Source organism: Ascaphus truei, chromosome 13 (genome assembly GCF_040206685.1).
Source record: "Ascaphus truei isolate aAscTru1 chromosome 13, aAscTru1.hap1, whole genome shotgun sequence".
Lineage (NCBI taxonomy): Eukaryota > Metazoa > Chordata > Amphibia > Anura > Ascaphidae > Ascaphus > Ascaphus truei.
Window position 1 is genome coordinate 4,220,339 of NC_134495.1, and position 14,893 is coordinate 4,235,231.

The following is a 14,893-nucleotide window of genomic DNA, read 5'->3' on the forward strand; positions in this document are numbered from 1 at the left end:
AACGCACCAAGACAGCGGCAAAATAAGAAAAGTATGCAAATAGGACGTATTTCCTAGATATTGTATCTCAGGTGTGTTCACTGGTCTCTCTCTCTCTCTTCTCCGCCCCCCCCCCCCCCCCCCGCCCGCCCCAGGGAGGTGTATTGTATTGGGGAGGTGGGGGTATTTTTTTTTTATGTATTTGGGGGAGGTGGGGGTATTTTTTAAATGTATTTGGGGGGAGGTGGGGGTATTTTTTTTTATGTATTTGGGGGAGGTGGGGGTATTTTTTAAATGTATTTGGGGGGAGGTGGGGGTATTTTTTAAATGTATTTGGGGGGAGGTGGGTATTTTTTTAAATGTATTCTGGGGCTTGGGGGTATTTTTTTTATATGCATTTGTGGGGCGTGGGGGTATTTTTTATATGTGTTCGGGGGGCGTGGGTGTCCAGTATTTTTGGACAAGCCACCTGGCAACCCTACAAACGGAGGATTCCAAGAGTGACGGCAACAGGAACATTGAATTGGTTATTGGTTATTGGTATAGTAATATTGTAGCAGTAATATACCTTACACTGAGTGCACAGCGCGAGTAAATGTTGATGTCAGAGGTATTATTCTTACATTTGAATGTAATATAAGCAAATCTATAAAATAGTCTTCCTTAAATGTAATAAAAGATGCTGATATAGTAATGATTACGACGGATGCGCCATTGATTGTTTAATGAAAGACCATGTGAATAAGCGCGGAAAAGAATATATAATACGACACAATGTGTCCGTTATCCTCCCAACATAACACTTAGAGTGTTAGCTCCCTGGGGCAGGCCTGCTTTAGCCTTATGTTGTCATTTGCTCTTATTTTCATTGTTTGTAATGTACATTATTTAAGTCCTGTTGTAATGTTGTAAAGTGCTGCGTACATACTGGGCGCCAGGGCCGGTGTGATGGCGGTGCCGTCTGTGCCATCGCACCGAGCCCCGCGGTTATAGAGACCCCGCGCTCTTTCCACAACAATAAAGCTGATTGCCAGGAGAGCGTGGGGCCCCTGTAACTGTCTCTTACCTGTCCGGCGGCATCTCCTCTTTCACGGTCCCGTTAACATGGCGCCGTGATGTCACATGGCGTCACCGCAACACATTGTTCACGTTGCCATAATAACGTGACGCTGTGACGTCTGAGGAAGAGATGCTGCACCGGACCAGGTAAGAGGCTCCGCGAAAACCCTGCAAAAGAACAAGCCGGCGTAATATTAATAAAATTATATATACACACACAACAGAATTTGCAAAAGGTTTCTACTCTCATGAGGAATTTGAAACTCTATTTAGAACATCTGGATATTTCCATTGTTTTTTTTTAAATGGCTTCTTGCCTTTATTCTGCTTCCTCTTTATTAAAGGAAATGTGTCCATTGGTTTACAATGAATCACAGACCCCTCTGACATGAAAGAGTTAAATGAGGTCAAATTAACTCATGGCCATTAGTACACAGTATGTTCATTAATATGCACAACTTATTTTGTACCAGAGGGGGCAGCATACATTTCTGAAAGCTAGGGATTGATAACCGGAATATTCACTGACCCCTATAAAAATGACCATAATTAGAAAACATGGCGGCTGACACTGATGAGCTTATTTTATATCCACCGAAGAAACCAATTGGTCCTTTTCAGACAACATTTTGCTCGATAAGGCGCCGAATCAACCACTTTGGCAAATATACTGTGGAAAAAGGCCCAGAGAGAATATACACTTTAATTTGTTTCTGGATTTGGGTGTAAACATTTATCGCGTTTTCAATGGGGTTGCAATCTTTTGGTTCTGGTTTTTTCCAAATCTCAATTTGTTTGGGTTGGGATTTTTACCAAGTGATGGAGAAAAACTTAAACAGGATAATGCTGAAATAGCCTAATTAAGCATAAAAATGCTTACAATAAGTATAAAATCGTAGAAGCAATTAGGAAACTAAGATTACAAAGCTGAAAATAATTTACAAAGATGCAGCAAGAAACAGCTAAAAATGGGCCTTCTGCCTCGTGTTCTGGTGTTGGTTCTAAAAATCTTAAGGGTTCTGTTTTTGGATTTGCTTTTGGCATTTGGTTCTGCTGGGTCCTGATGTCACACGCCTTGCTTCCCACACAGCACAATCAGAAATACCTTTTCCTTTCCAGTGAGCCTGAGATGCAAACCCAACATGACCGCCATACTTCCGATTAAATTCCGCCATCAGTGCTTTGTAAGGGCTCCGAATGAGTAACACGGCCGAATCAAAAGCTTCGATCTCCTTCTTGCCACTTTCATGAGTCTTAATGCAAACTGTCCTTCCATTTCGCCAATAGTCTCGTTCTCCTTTAAAGCCTTAAGAATTGTAAGGTGTGGAAACCGACACAGTTTTAGCAAACATACAGTAATAGCAAATGTACTGTACATATAATGCACACATTGGATAATACAGAAGTACTCCAATAACATGATAAAGTCATTCTATTTGACCATGTTTAGTATATATTCTGACATGAATATGCTATATTTATATTAGTCAAATTATAAAGAACTTACAGTAAGAAAATGTACATTGAAGAGAATGGCATACAATGGGTGCAGTTGATTTTAGATCACTAGTTAATAATAACTTCATGTTTTATGGAGTATTCCTAGAAGTCTATAATAGAAATGCTATTTTTTTTTAACAGTATGCTTTGAAAATTGAACATTTTGCAATGAAGGAAATAACACAGTGGCCATTTGTCAAGTCATCTTAGAGTACTTATTCAATCTTGTGTTGGTTTCTTTCACAATAGTTCATGTGGAATTATAAAGATGTTCTGCTCATTCAGAGGAAGCTGTAATGTGCTTTTGTTCTGTCTGCCTTATATATTGTTGCTACCTCAGGAAAAAGGCAATTGCATTGGTGTTTTATTTTTTTCAAGCTCATTTTGTACATATCCATTTGAGCTCCAGATGAAATTGTCTCTGGTGACAGATTCCAATTCTATATCAATGACCCAAAGTCCTCCGTGAAACAGAAAGAGACGCTTCATGTCCAAATAAACAAACAATCTTTAAGCAAATGATTCTAGCCAGGGGAAACATAAGATGTAAGTAGCTGTATTACATCAATTATAGATGTGTAATTTGTTTTTCTGAGTTATGCCAGGCAATATACAGTAGCAGCAAGGTGGCTAATCTAATAGTTGCCTAGATACATTGTTGCCTAGTCAAATGAGCAGAAATCCCTGAATAAACATGAAATAGCGCTTGACATTTCTCGAGCAGAAGAAAATATTTCAAATCATCATCTCATTGTGGAATATGAAGAATGCAGAAATGGTTTCTAATGAATAGATGTAATCAAGACCTAGGATTCAAGGGGATTGCAGGTAAAGATCCTTGAATACAAGGTGTTTTGGGTGCTCATAGTGATTGATTAGAAAGGCAACAATTCAGTGATAACAGAAAAAAAATGAGGAAATGTGCGGTTCATACAGCGATTCCCAGAACTCTGTATACTTTCTCTGCCATGAAATCGCATATATGATGAAGTGCGGCCACTATTCAATATGTCGGGACGTTGCTTGTCCATTTCAGGGAAGTTAAGCGCAATTGAATTACCTGAACCGGTTGGTGCCTCGGAGACGACTCCCCTGGTTCTCGAGATATGACGCTTTTGTGCAATGACCAAGAATACTTGCCCAGTGGACACAAAATGTCAGAGAGTTCAGACGTACTGGACACGGGGGTCCCGGAGCTGGGAGCACCACAGCCGAGATCAGCGGAACGCCACAGATCCACTAAAATACTATATACCAGGTGTGGGGTGGATTGCTACTTCAAATAGATTGAGCTTTACAGCGTGGTGGCCATAACCTCGCGATAAAGCAGCCATAGGCGGAATTACAGTGCGCCCTGAAGCCTGAGTCGGTAAAACATAAACTAGGAATACCTGCAGGGTCCGATCATTTAACTGTGAGCCATAAACGTTGCTTATACAAACACGACTTTTCAAGTCAACTCTGAGGTGGCTTCGTGTATACTGTAAGTAGGGATGGGGTTCAGTGTTATTTTATATTGTCTGAAAGTGGCAAATCGGGCCGCTTTCAGATGGAAATCTCCGTTGTAGTCAATGGGTATTTCTTGGCCGAAAAATGGCCTGAACGGCCACTTCAGAGAATATAGAATTACCCGCTAAGTTAATGGCCTCTGCAATAGGAAATATATCTACAGCAAAAGCCACCTCCATGTGCCCTAAGTTAATAAGGGAACTGTAAACTGTTCAGTGCAACTATTCTATATTGTTCTTATTCTGCTACAATGTATAGTATATAGCACAGCACACACCCAACATAGATTGGACACTACAGAAACATTAACACTTGTTAGATGATGCAACAAAACAATAGCTGATTATTATAGTAATCACATAATACAGACAGCTGTGTTTCTACTAGAACAGTGAAATAACACGTATAACATAATCAAAAAAAAAATATGAATATAATAATATGAAAACAATAGTTATTTGGTCCCAATTTCAGATGTGATCTTGTTATTTGTTTGCATGCAATTGGCAGGTACTTTAAATGATATAAAGCAGCACATTCCTAAAAATCAGACAACCCCAGGGTATAAAAAAGAGAAAATATAGTGTAATATGTAAAAAAAACACTGTGACATGCTGGGGAAGGGGGTTCATCTCATTCACATGGGGTTCGAATTAGTCATGTTCGTAAGATGTGGGAGAAATTCAGGGTCTTCAATGAGGCCGCCCCAGGTGTGTGTAATGCAGAAAAAGAGCAGAAACAGTATAATAACATTTATATACTATAATGCAATAGGAAAGGTACCATGTGCGTGGGATTAACTCCGTTTTACACCATTTCACTCCGTTTTACATATTACAATATATTTTCTCTTCTTTTCTACGCTGGGGGTGTTTGCCGTTTGGAATTTGCTGCTTCGTACTGTTTGAAGGTTTGGGAAACTCTTGTGTTACTTCCCGGGACGCTATTTATTATATTATTTAATAGAAGCTTCACTATATACAGTATATCATATTTTTTCCATTTGTTGCACTTTATATATACATATACATATCTTAACTAATATATATTTTTTATCCTCACTTTGCATAGTGATTTTCACCCTATTTCTTCGTTTCAAGTGATTGATTTTTTTTTTGTGCTGGTCTTTTTTTGTAGACTTTAAACTTTAAAGGGTATGGACACATTGTTTTTTTCACGATACATTGCCTTATTACTCAACTCGTAACGGCCCAAGCAGATGATCGCTTGAAGTGAAGTTAAAAGCTGAGCAACCCATGTAGTTATTCTTACTGCTAAGCAAATGTGTGCTTACAAAAAACATGCTGCGACCCACCTTTATTATACAGAGATCCATCAAAGTAGTAGCTGCCGGTATAAAAGCCAGTAGCCAGTTCAATTAGATGGCGGGCCCAAGTGTTCCCTGCACCGGGAAAGCTTGCCAGAGCTATAAGCTGTTTAGAACGAGATGGTAAAAACCTTCTGTCCATACATCGGTTATCTGTAATAAACGGATAACAAGCATTTTCTTTGGTTGGAAACATATATAATCATAAACTTAATTATAAAAAAATTGTAGGAAAGGTTGATCCAAGATGGAAAGAATACCAGGGAAAGGGATAGGCAGAGCTTTCTGTAAGGCAATAGCGACAGAGATACTGTATATAAATATGTGGATGTGGGGTGGAATATCTGCATATCACTAATATTCACAGAAGGACCTAAGCAGAAGAGGAGGCATATCTTTATGACATTGTGAGAATAGAACACTACTGTAGTGCCCCATAACATAGAAAAACTAAATTAATCTTTTACTTGCACAGATGGAAACGTTTTGGGGAATAATTATGAGACCCAAATGAATTACTGGCAGTAGATAAATGTTCTCTGTGAAAGAACAATTTCTTAAAAAAAAACAAAAACGTTATGGGCAAATTTGAGAACAAATAAAGCTGGTCCAAGGGATTACAAGGGGCGGAGAAAGAAAAGTTATTTTAGCATATTGAATGCTATCATTTTCAGTGCCTTTTGAGGTACCATACATGGTACGGTGTGGACCCTGGCATGTCAGGTGCCCTTTGAGGTTCATAGTACGGTGTGGGCCCTGGCATGCCACGTGCCTTTTGAGGTATAATGGTAAGTCATAGGAAAAGGTACATTTTCTAAGGCGTGATGGGCTGACGACTGTTGGAGCAGCCAGTTTGAGCTTTCTCCACTTCCGTTTCCAGCTTGCGATCCAGTCACTGTCTGCATTACGTGATCGCTCGAGGAGTGATCACATGACACGGATATGCTGGATGTCTGGTGACACCCCACTGCCGCCATACCCCAAGCACAGAAAAATATGAAATAACGTACGTGTACATAGATCTTCTTATGGGTTTTGCATTATAATGTCAACTCTCTGGTGTGGTTCAAAGCCCTACCAGCCATATTGGTCTTGGAGAAATGTGGATTTGTTATAAGTTTGGATACATTTTAAGTGAATAAAGTAACGGTTCTTCATAGATGACATTATAGATTACCGAGCGTTCGAAATCTCACAGGTTATTCCTGAAGAAGGTACAATTGAAGAATAAAGCTTTGAGGTTTGGAAAGCTCAATTCACTGTAATTTCATCTATGAAGAATACTAAAGTTGGTCGTCCAAAAGATATCACAACCTACAACAAATATGCAACCTTCTCGTTTACAATGTATAGAACTGAAGCTACAGAAACACTTTTTGGGTATGAATTATTCTTTCATTGGCTTAACTGATGTTTCAAATATTCTCTCTGACCCTTCAAGTCTCTTACAAATATTTCTGACAAATGTTTTGTATGAACTAACTTAGTTCCTCAATCTGCTTTTCGAAACATATTTCTGTGTTTGCCTGCCACCTGGGGGCTTTATAACCAACACTTCTCACCAATCTAACATTGTGATAGTTAGTGGTTTCCAGTAACATAAAAGTCTTGTCTCATATGACTGACAAGTAGTGAAAATAAAAATAGGTAAGTGATTATGGGTACACATTTGTCTTCATCGATCATCATTAAAGGTTCAGTTCTTCCTACTCAATCTTTAACACCTCCCCCTGCCCCTTTTTTTATTTGTTTTGCACATGGGGGGGACACAGGTTGTCCCCAGGACTGAAACATTCTCGTTTCAACTCCAGGAAACCTGGTTCCGGTTGAAGTTAGCGCCGATACGTCTCCTCCAGAGGAATGAAAATGGAGGTTTAAATCTCACGCATGACCCAGGCCAGTAAGAAGCCACAAATGTCATCTGTCGCGGCTTCCTATTGGCTGACGATGCGGGGGATTTAAATACAAGGAAGTAGCAGTGGCACATTTTCCTAAATATATCTCAGGAACCATGGGGACCCCCTGCTTCCCATCCAGTTAAAAAAGGTGGACACACACACACACACACACACACACACACCCAGAGAGAGAATTGGATCCTTACCATAACAGGACAGGTCAGAAGTGTTGGTTTACGATATAAATATGTATCTAGTTATAGCCAAAGTTTTAGTGAATATGTAGGTAATGCTGTAAATTCCACTGAAACATTCACTTTACTAGGAGGATTTATGCAATCAGTCCAAGGAAATGTTCTAGATTCATGGTTATCAATCCTAACCTCAAGGCATGGAGTTTGGAGCAACCAAAACGTGTGTAAATGCATTTGTGCCCCCCAAAGCCTTGTGTGGCCTGGAGCCTCAGTCTTTATACTTTATACATAACACAGAAGTACAAGTGTTGGCTTATACTGTAGGGATATTGATTGTGTCATTGCAATATTTCAGTGAGATTGAAAGAAGAATAACAGTTCCTACAAAAACACGTGTGGGATATTGGTTCGTGGATATTATGGGTGTTGGTTTTCATTGCCATAAGGATTTTATGTAATCAGTCAAACTAAACATACTCTACTATGACATTAACCAAATCACATGGCTGCCTCCCCCCTTCACTTCCAACTGTGAATCCCATTGCAAAACAAGAACACAACAAATTGCAATGCTCAGAGTATTAAAGCAAGGGGTCTGAGGTTCTTCACAATGGTTACTAAATGGAAATAAATGTGTTTGCTATTTCAGGCTGGAGTAAATATGTTTATATTCACAACCAATGTGAAACCAAGCTGGGGATTTATACTCTCTGGCAGTGAAATAGGTTCTGTAGTTTGCAAGTAAACAGATACCGTAAGATAGCAAGAAGACAGAACAGGATTGACACCTCGTGAGAGGGCACTTGTTCGGAATGTAAGCAAAATTGGATACCTTCATTGTAAAGCAGCCTACATGAAAATTCTGCAGCAACTACACAATTGTGATGATTCTGTATGCTTGCTAATGATGACAATTAAGTTTCCTTCTGTATAAAGTAGATAGGGTCCTGAGGCTGGTTTTCCATGTCAGGGAAGCTTTGAGTTCAGAGCTTTCCAGGAAAAGCCACTTCAGATCATATTGAATAGGGGCAATTGAGTGGATCGAGACCAACAAGCCAAGTTTTAACGAATCATATATATATACATCCAATAAAGAACATCACTTGTGAGCACATTCACATCTTAGACAGGTCTGCAACCCTGCCTTTCACCATTATCACCTAGCATACAGTGCTTCCACTGCAGCAAGGGATTCTGGGAAATTACATGCAAATGGCCACACCATTGTGGTGGCACATTGTGTGCTCATTTGCATGTTATATGGTTTTGAAGCAAAAGGTGGCACTGTGTTCTCATTTGCATGTCATTTCCCCAAATCCCTTGCTGCAGTGGAAGCACTGTGTGCTGGGTGACAAAGGTAGCAAACCTGTCTAAGACATGCAAATGAGCACACAGTAATATTTCAATTTGCTATATGCTTTACTGTGGAGGATTTTTGTCACTTTTTTTACCCACCATAACTTAACGAATTGTATGTGTGTGTGTGTGTGTGTGTGTGTGTGTGTGTGTGTGTTTGTGTGTGTGTGTGTGTTTGTTTGTGTGTTTGTGTATTTGTGTGTTTGTGTGTGTGTGTGTATATACATACATATATATATATAATGCAGTAAGTCCATACATTTGGTTATCAGGGCTGAGTTATAATGCTGTACATTAAGAACTATACAGCGCTGAGTTACTACAGTATATACAGCAATTCTGCACAGAATAGGCCATAATAAGCGGCCCTGAAAAAGTTGTTCGCGGATTGAGCCCTTTTCCTGCAAACACGGCCAGCAGTATATTAATGGCACTGAAGGGATTAACGGCTATATTTACTATGAAGTGCTCCTCTGTAGGACACATTCTCTGCTGGAATGCACCTTACGACCCCAAACAAGTGAGCGGGTCACAAAGGGCCATATTTACAGCACTTAGCGGTGTTACTGCATGAGACACCTTCTGTGTCGGAAGACCTCATAAAGCTCATTCACATGAATAGGTCTTAATGGGCCGTATTTACTCAACTGTGCTGGAAGGTGTCTTATGGAGTAGCATTGCTTAGTAAATATGGGCCTAAATGCTGATTCCATGTGGACCACGTGCTTTCAGGACTTGATGACTGCCCAGTGTGTGAATTTCTACTACAACATTCTGCAGGTCTTCTATTCACTGTGCTCTCCGACATTCTAATCACATCATCTTCTGTCTCCTTCCCTTTCAAGCTATTGAAGTGGATACAAAATGTGCTGTTTCAAGCGGCTCTGAGAAGCCTCTTGACTGACGGTAAACCTCGTAAGTCTCCTCACTCTCTCTGATTGTTGATTTAGCGATAGGGACAGGCCAGCTGGACGTCGCGTTTGCTTATAGATTTGGTAATTGGGGGGGCCTCTACTCCCAGGTATTTTTGGACTGGGTGAGCAGCAAGGAGCCGGATATTTCTGAAAGGATGGTGGCCAGCTGGTAATGGCTTTATCTCCCCACCCACCTTCTCCCAGGCGATCTGCTAACGGCGAGGTATAAATGACATTTAGATTTACAAGTCGGAGTCTTCCTCCGTGAAACAGAAAGAGAGAAGCAGGAGGAACTCAGCTCAGAGGTAAAAAAAAAAGGATTACATTAGAAGTTAGGACTTGCCTGGCCTGCAGTTACCTTGGCCTGGTGTGCAAGCTCATCCTACTTTGAACAAAATATGTAACTAAAATCCCAATTGTAATAAAATATTAGAAATAGCTAAAGATTTGCAGGGTTTTGTTCTTTTTTTCATCATACCTCAACAGCACTCTAGTAAATTCTAACAAAACAGTGACCTGGATTTGTATTTCTGGAAGGATGGAGACCACCGTCTAATAATTTTAACTCCCCACACAAGAGATAAAAAAACAGTTTCAAAAGTTCTCAAATATTCCTAAGGAAGTTTCAGGGTCATAAATGTGAGCAGAATTGTCCAACTTTAGCCACACACTATATTAACTTGTTTTTTTTTATGGCTACCCGCCATTTCAATTTGTTCTTGATATAGATATATAAATAAATGTAAATATACTGTAAGCTCATCTGCATGTCTTAGGCAGGTCTACAACCCCGCCTTTCACCATTATCACCCAGCACACAGCACTTCCACTGCAGCAAGGGAATCTGGGAAATGACATGCAAATGAGCACACAGTGCCACTTTTTGCTTCAAAAACCATTTTTAACATGGTTCCCTATAGGCTTAAGCTTGCTGCATGGTCACAGCTTTGAGCACAGCCAGGGTTAAGGTGCATACAGTACCCAGAAAACCCACCCACAGACAGCTGTTTCGACCTTAATGGGTCTCATCAGTGTGGGGTTGGTTAACTGGGTATGCACAGTATATATTTATCTATCTAGATAGATATCTATCTAGATAGATATATATATCTATCTATATCTATATAGATATATATCTATATATAGAGATAGATAGAGATATATCTATAGATATCTATCTATATATATATATATAATCAAAAAATAAATAGATGATACCGCTCTGTGGCTAACGAAATGCTTTTATTTGTGCGAGCTTTCGAGATACACTGATCTCTTCTTCCGGCGATGTTACAATGAATGAAGCAAAAGGTATACTTAAAAACAGTGTCTCTTGGAATGTTATCTGTGCTGTTCCTTCCCCCGGTGTGGATGTGTATTATGGCTAGAGGTGTTAAATGGTTACAGAAAGCAAGTGAAGAAAGAGTGTGTATGTGTATCAGTGTGAATAAAAATGAATGGAGAGCCCACAGTATATACAGTGCTTTACACAAGGTGTGTGTGGAGTGGGAGTGGATATAAATGGTGTGGGTGGGTGTGGAAATGTGAGAGTTTGTAGCACAACTAAAAGTGTGTGTGGATACTTAGTGGTCCCTATTGGTGTATAGGGATGAAAAAACAAGGAGTATTAGTATGTGTGAGAGACAGCTGTGTGTGCATACATATAGCACAGTATGTACAGACATGGCCTTTAGCGCTTATGGGACGAGAGTTCACTACTGTCAGTAATGACTCATAAAATTTCGATCTCTATTTAGGCCACTGCTAAGTGTCCCGAACAGTTGCATAAATTTGTATTCATGCAACCGTCTCTCTTTCGGGGTTTTAAGATTACCTTTGAGTATGGCAACCCTCAACTGTAAACTGTAAATATTACTGTATGTTCATTTGCATGTCTTAGACAGGTCTGCAACCCTGTCTTTCCCCATTATCGCCCAGCATACAGCGCTTCCACTGCAGCAAGGGATTCTGGGAAATGACATGCAAATGAGCACTCAGTGCCACCTTTTGTCTCAAGCTCGTATTACACAAGCAGATCCTCAAGCCAATGCATGCTGTTTTAAACACAGCTTTTAGACAGAGGCTGGGATGAGATGCAAAGCCATTAAACCCACTTACAGACATGTTTCAACCTTGATGGGTATCATCAGTGTGAGATTGGTTGTCCTGGCGAAGCTGGTTTGAGACTAGACTAGGTATTCACCACAATTATTCAGGTATATATATATAAACACACACATATATACACATATACTAACTTTTGTACCCGGCTTCTGCCGCATCTCCCCTCGCTGCCGGCACATCTCCCTGTCCCCTCCTCCCCCTCCCCCGGCTGCTGGCACATCTCCCCTCACTGCCGGAACATCTCCCCGCCCCCCCTCCCTCTCAGGTGGGTAGAGACTAGAGAGGCTTCTCCCAACCATGAGAGACCCTGGTTGTTCTGGACCCTAGGACTGCAGGAACAAGACTGCGGGGTCCAGCTGGGACACCCACACCCAGGATAACCATTACTACGGGCTGGACACAGCCTGCTCCCCGAAACCGGCGTTTCTGGCTTGCTGAAGGAGCTACATAGAAACCCAGGAAAGGAATCCCCTGCAACACCAGATAAGAACTTTATATATCTTTATTTTACATAAGGACTGTATATTTCTTGTTGGACTGGGGTATTGCAGCATAGGGTTTTTGGCTAATAACCAGCTTAGCTGGCGGCCCTGTTAGAAAGGGCTACGGTAAAGTTAGTTAATTTCCCTAAAGGGAATCGGATTTTATTTTATGTTTTGGTTTTGCTTAAAGGGACAGTGCACTTAATGTGTAGTTGTTTTGTGAGAATAAACCACTACCGTTAAGCTTTACCTACTGTCTTAGCTTCTTACTGACCTCGCCTACAGGCCGCTCTGTCACAATGGGGTATAAAGCAGTCAGAACTGATGCAAAGTACCTTGATACAGGTTAAAAATGTCTCTTAGCATCATTTTATTGGCACAAGTCCTTAAGTGTAATATATATCCTCGTCTTTGTGATGAAGGGGCCTGCACTGTGCATTATGTTTGCAAAGTATATTAGGCTCTATTACAGTAGCATTGAGCAAAGGGATATTATACCAGTATTTAAGCCAAAGAGGCAAATCATTGAAAGCATACAACATCTCTTGGAAATAAATGGCAAACATAAGGCTGACAAGATAAAATAAATGAGGGATTGACACACGATGAACACAGAATATGTACACTGAGGACACCATTTTTCTGTAGAAAAAAATATATTTAGATGCTGAAGCTGTAGTGAAAACAAAAGATACATTTATTGGATGATTAATGACGTATGGGTAGAGCTAATATTAACGTAAACGGTTGGCTGGTATGTCAGAGCGGTGATGAAAAGCCGGGAAACTTACCTTGTACTTGTGTTTGATAAACTATGAAGTAATCCAATGTGCCGCAGCTCTCGAATTCCTCCCCGGTACATTTCTGAGCACACAGCTGCTCGTCTTCCCGCTCGTGAAGTGTGAAATAAGTCGTGGGGAAAGCGCAGCGACAGACGGTTCCTGCGAGGGCTGCCAATGTGTATTCCTGTGGGAAGTTACAGTCGTTAGAACAGGGACTTGGTGTCTGCCCCGGTAATAGGGGAGGAATGCTGCATGTCAGAGCTGATACTTCAGCACTCGACGGTGATTTGTGTTTTCAAATGATCAGTCAAAACGTAACGGTACTAAGGTGTGCACAGTAACATTACTTTATTATATACAACCCAAAGTACTGTAGTAGTACTGGTTACTTTTTATTTTATTTGCACTCACAGCTCCACTGTCTTTTTACAGAAGTAGAGATATATTTAATGTAGAACGACTTCCTAATCCTACCCCTTCCTAATCTGGATACAAAGAGGCTTGCAACCAATATCACCATTTTTTCAAGGCCACCTCGACCCCTTTAGACTTTCGTTTTATACTTAAAAGAAGCTGTCAGAACAACGTTATTAAACCTCCCCACTAACTTTAAGGGAATAATAATTCTGTATCCACCGAAACTGCATTTTTGACCTTTTTCGGTTGAAAATCCCCATTAAAGTTGTTCGGTGGATATAGAATAAGGCCCATAGATTTATTCAAAAGGCAGACTACACTCATCAACTATTGTTCTCTTTTCTATTAAAAAGTCTGTCTTTAAAAAAAAAAAAAAAAAAAAAGCATTATGAAGGTATAAACATTAAAAAAAAGTAGAAAAGGGGGCTGCCATTTTGCCTCTCTGGTGATGTCATTTATGACACAGGAAGTTCCAGGTACCATAGACACCAGTGTCATTTCCCCTGACCTTTAGCTGCCCATGGAGGAACGGAAATACAATGTTACTAAATGATCTAGCTGCCTACCTAACTAACATTAGTGGTACATCACTGCTGAAGTAATTCATTCCTCAATACCAATATTTGTTTTAAATCACCACACTTTTTTTTAAAACACTTCTCCTGCTGTATGAAATGGTCCCTGTAAAAGGCAGAGTAATACATGGCATATAGGAACGTGACCGGTGGATAGAAAATTTATACAGAACACATACACGCCCAGAGAGGTAATACCGGTATACACATACACGCGCAAAGAGGTAATACCGGTATACACATACACACCGAGAGAGGTAATACCGGTATACACATACACGCCCAGAGAGGTAATACCGGTATACACATACACGCCCAGAGAGGTAATACCGGTATACACATACACACCCAGAGAGGTAATACCGGTATACACATACACGCCCAGAGAGGTAATACCGGTATACACATACACGCCCAGAGAGGTAATACCGGTATACACATACACGTCCAGAGAGGTAATACCGGTATACACATACACGCGCAAAGAGGTAATACCGGTATACACATACACACCGAGAGAGGTAATACCGGTATACACATACACGCCCAGAGAGGTAATACCGGTATACACATACACGCCCAGAGAGGTAATACCGGTATACACATACACACCCAGAGACGTAATACCGGTATACACATACACGCCCAGAGAGGTAATACCGGTATACACGTACACGCCCAGAGAGGTGATAAGCGGTATACACGTACACGCCCAGAGAGGTAATACCGGTATACACATACACGCCCAGAGAGGTAATACCGGTATACACATACACA

At 40.5% G+C, this 14,893-nt stretch overlaps 1 protein-coding gene across 2 annotated transcripts in view; it reads right to left on the minus strand.

Moving 5' to 3' along the window:
• Positions 1-14,893, minus strand: part of WSCD2 (WSC domain containing 2) — a 237,435-nt gene that overhangs the window by 56,770 nt on the left and 165,772 nt on the right. Inside the window, exons 6-8 of one of the 2 annotated variants that reach the window (XM_075568128.1) lie at positions 13,134-13,308; positions 5,363-5,527; positions 2,144-2,344 (exon numbers count right to left, since the gene is read on the minus strand). In XM_075568128.1, the coding sequence (XP_075424243.1) occupies positions 2,144-2,344; positions 5,363-5,527; positions 13,134-13,308 (541 nt within the window). Of the gene's footprint in view, positions 1-1,493; positions 2,345-5,362; positions 5,528-13,133; positions 13,309-14,893 lie in introns of those variants that run through there. The other variant, XM_075568127.1, reaches the window with a different exon arrangement.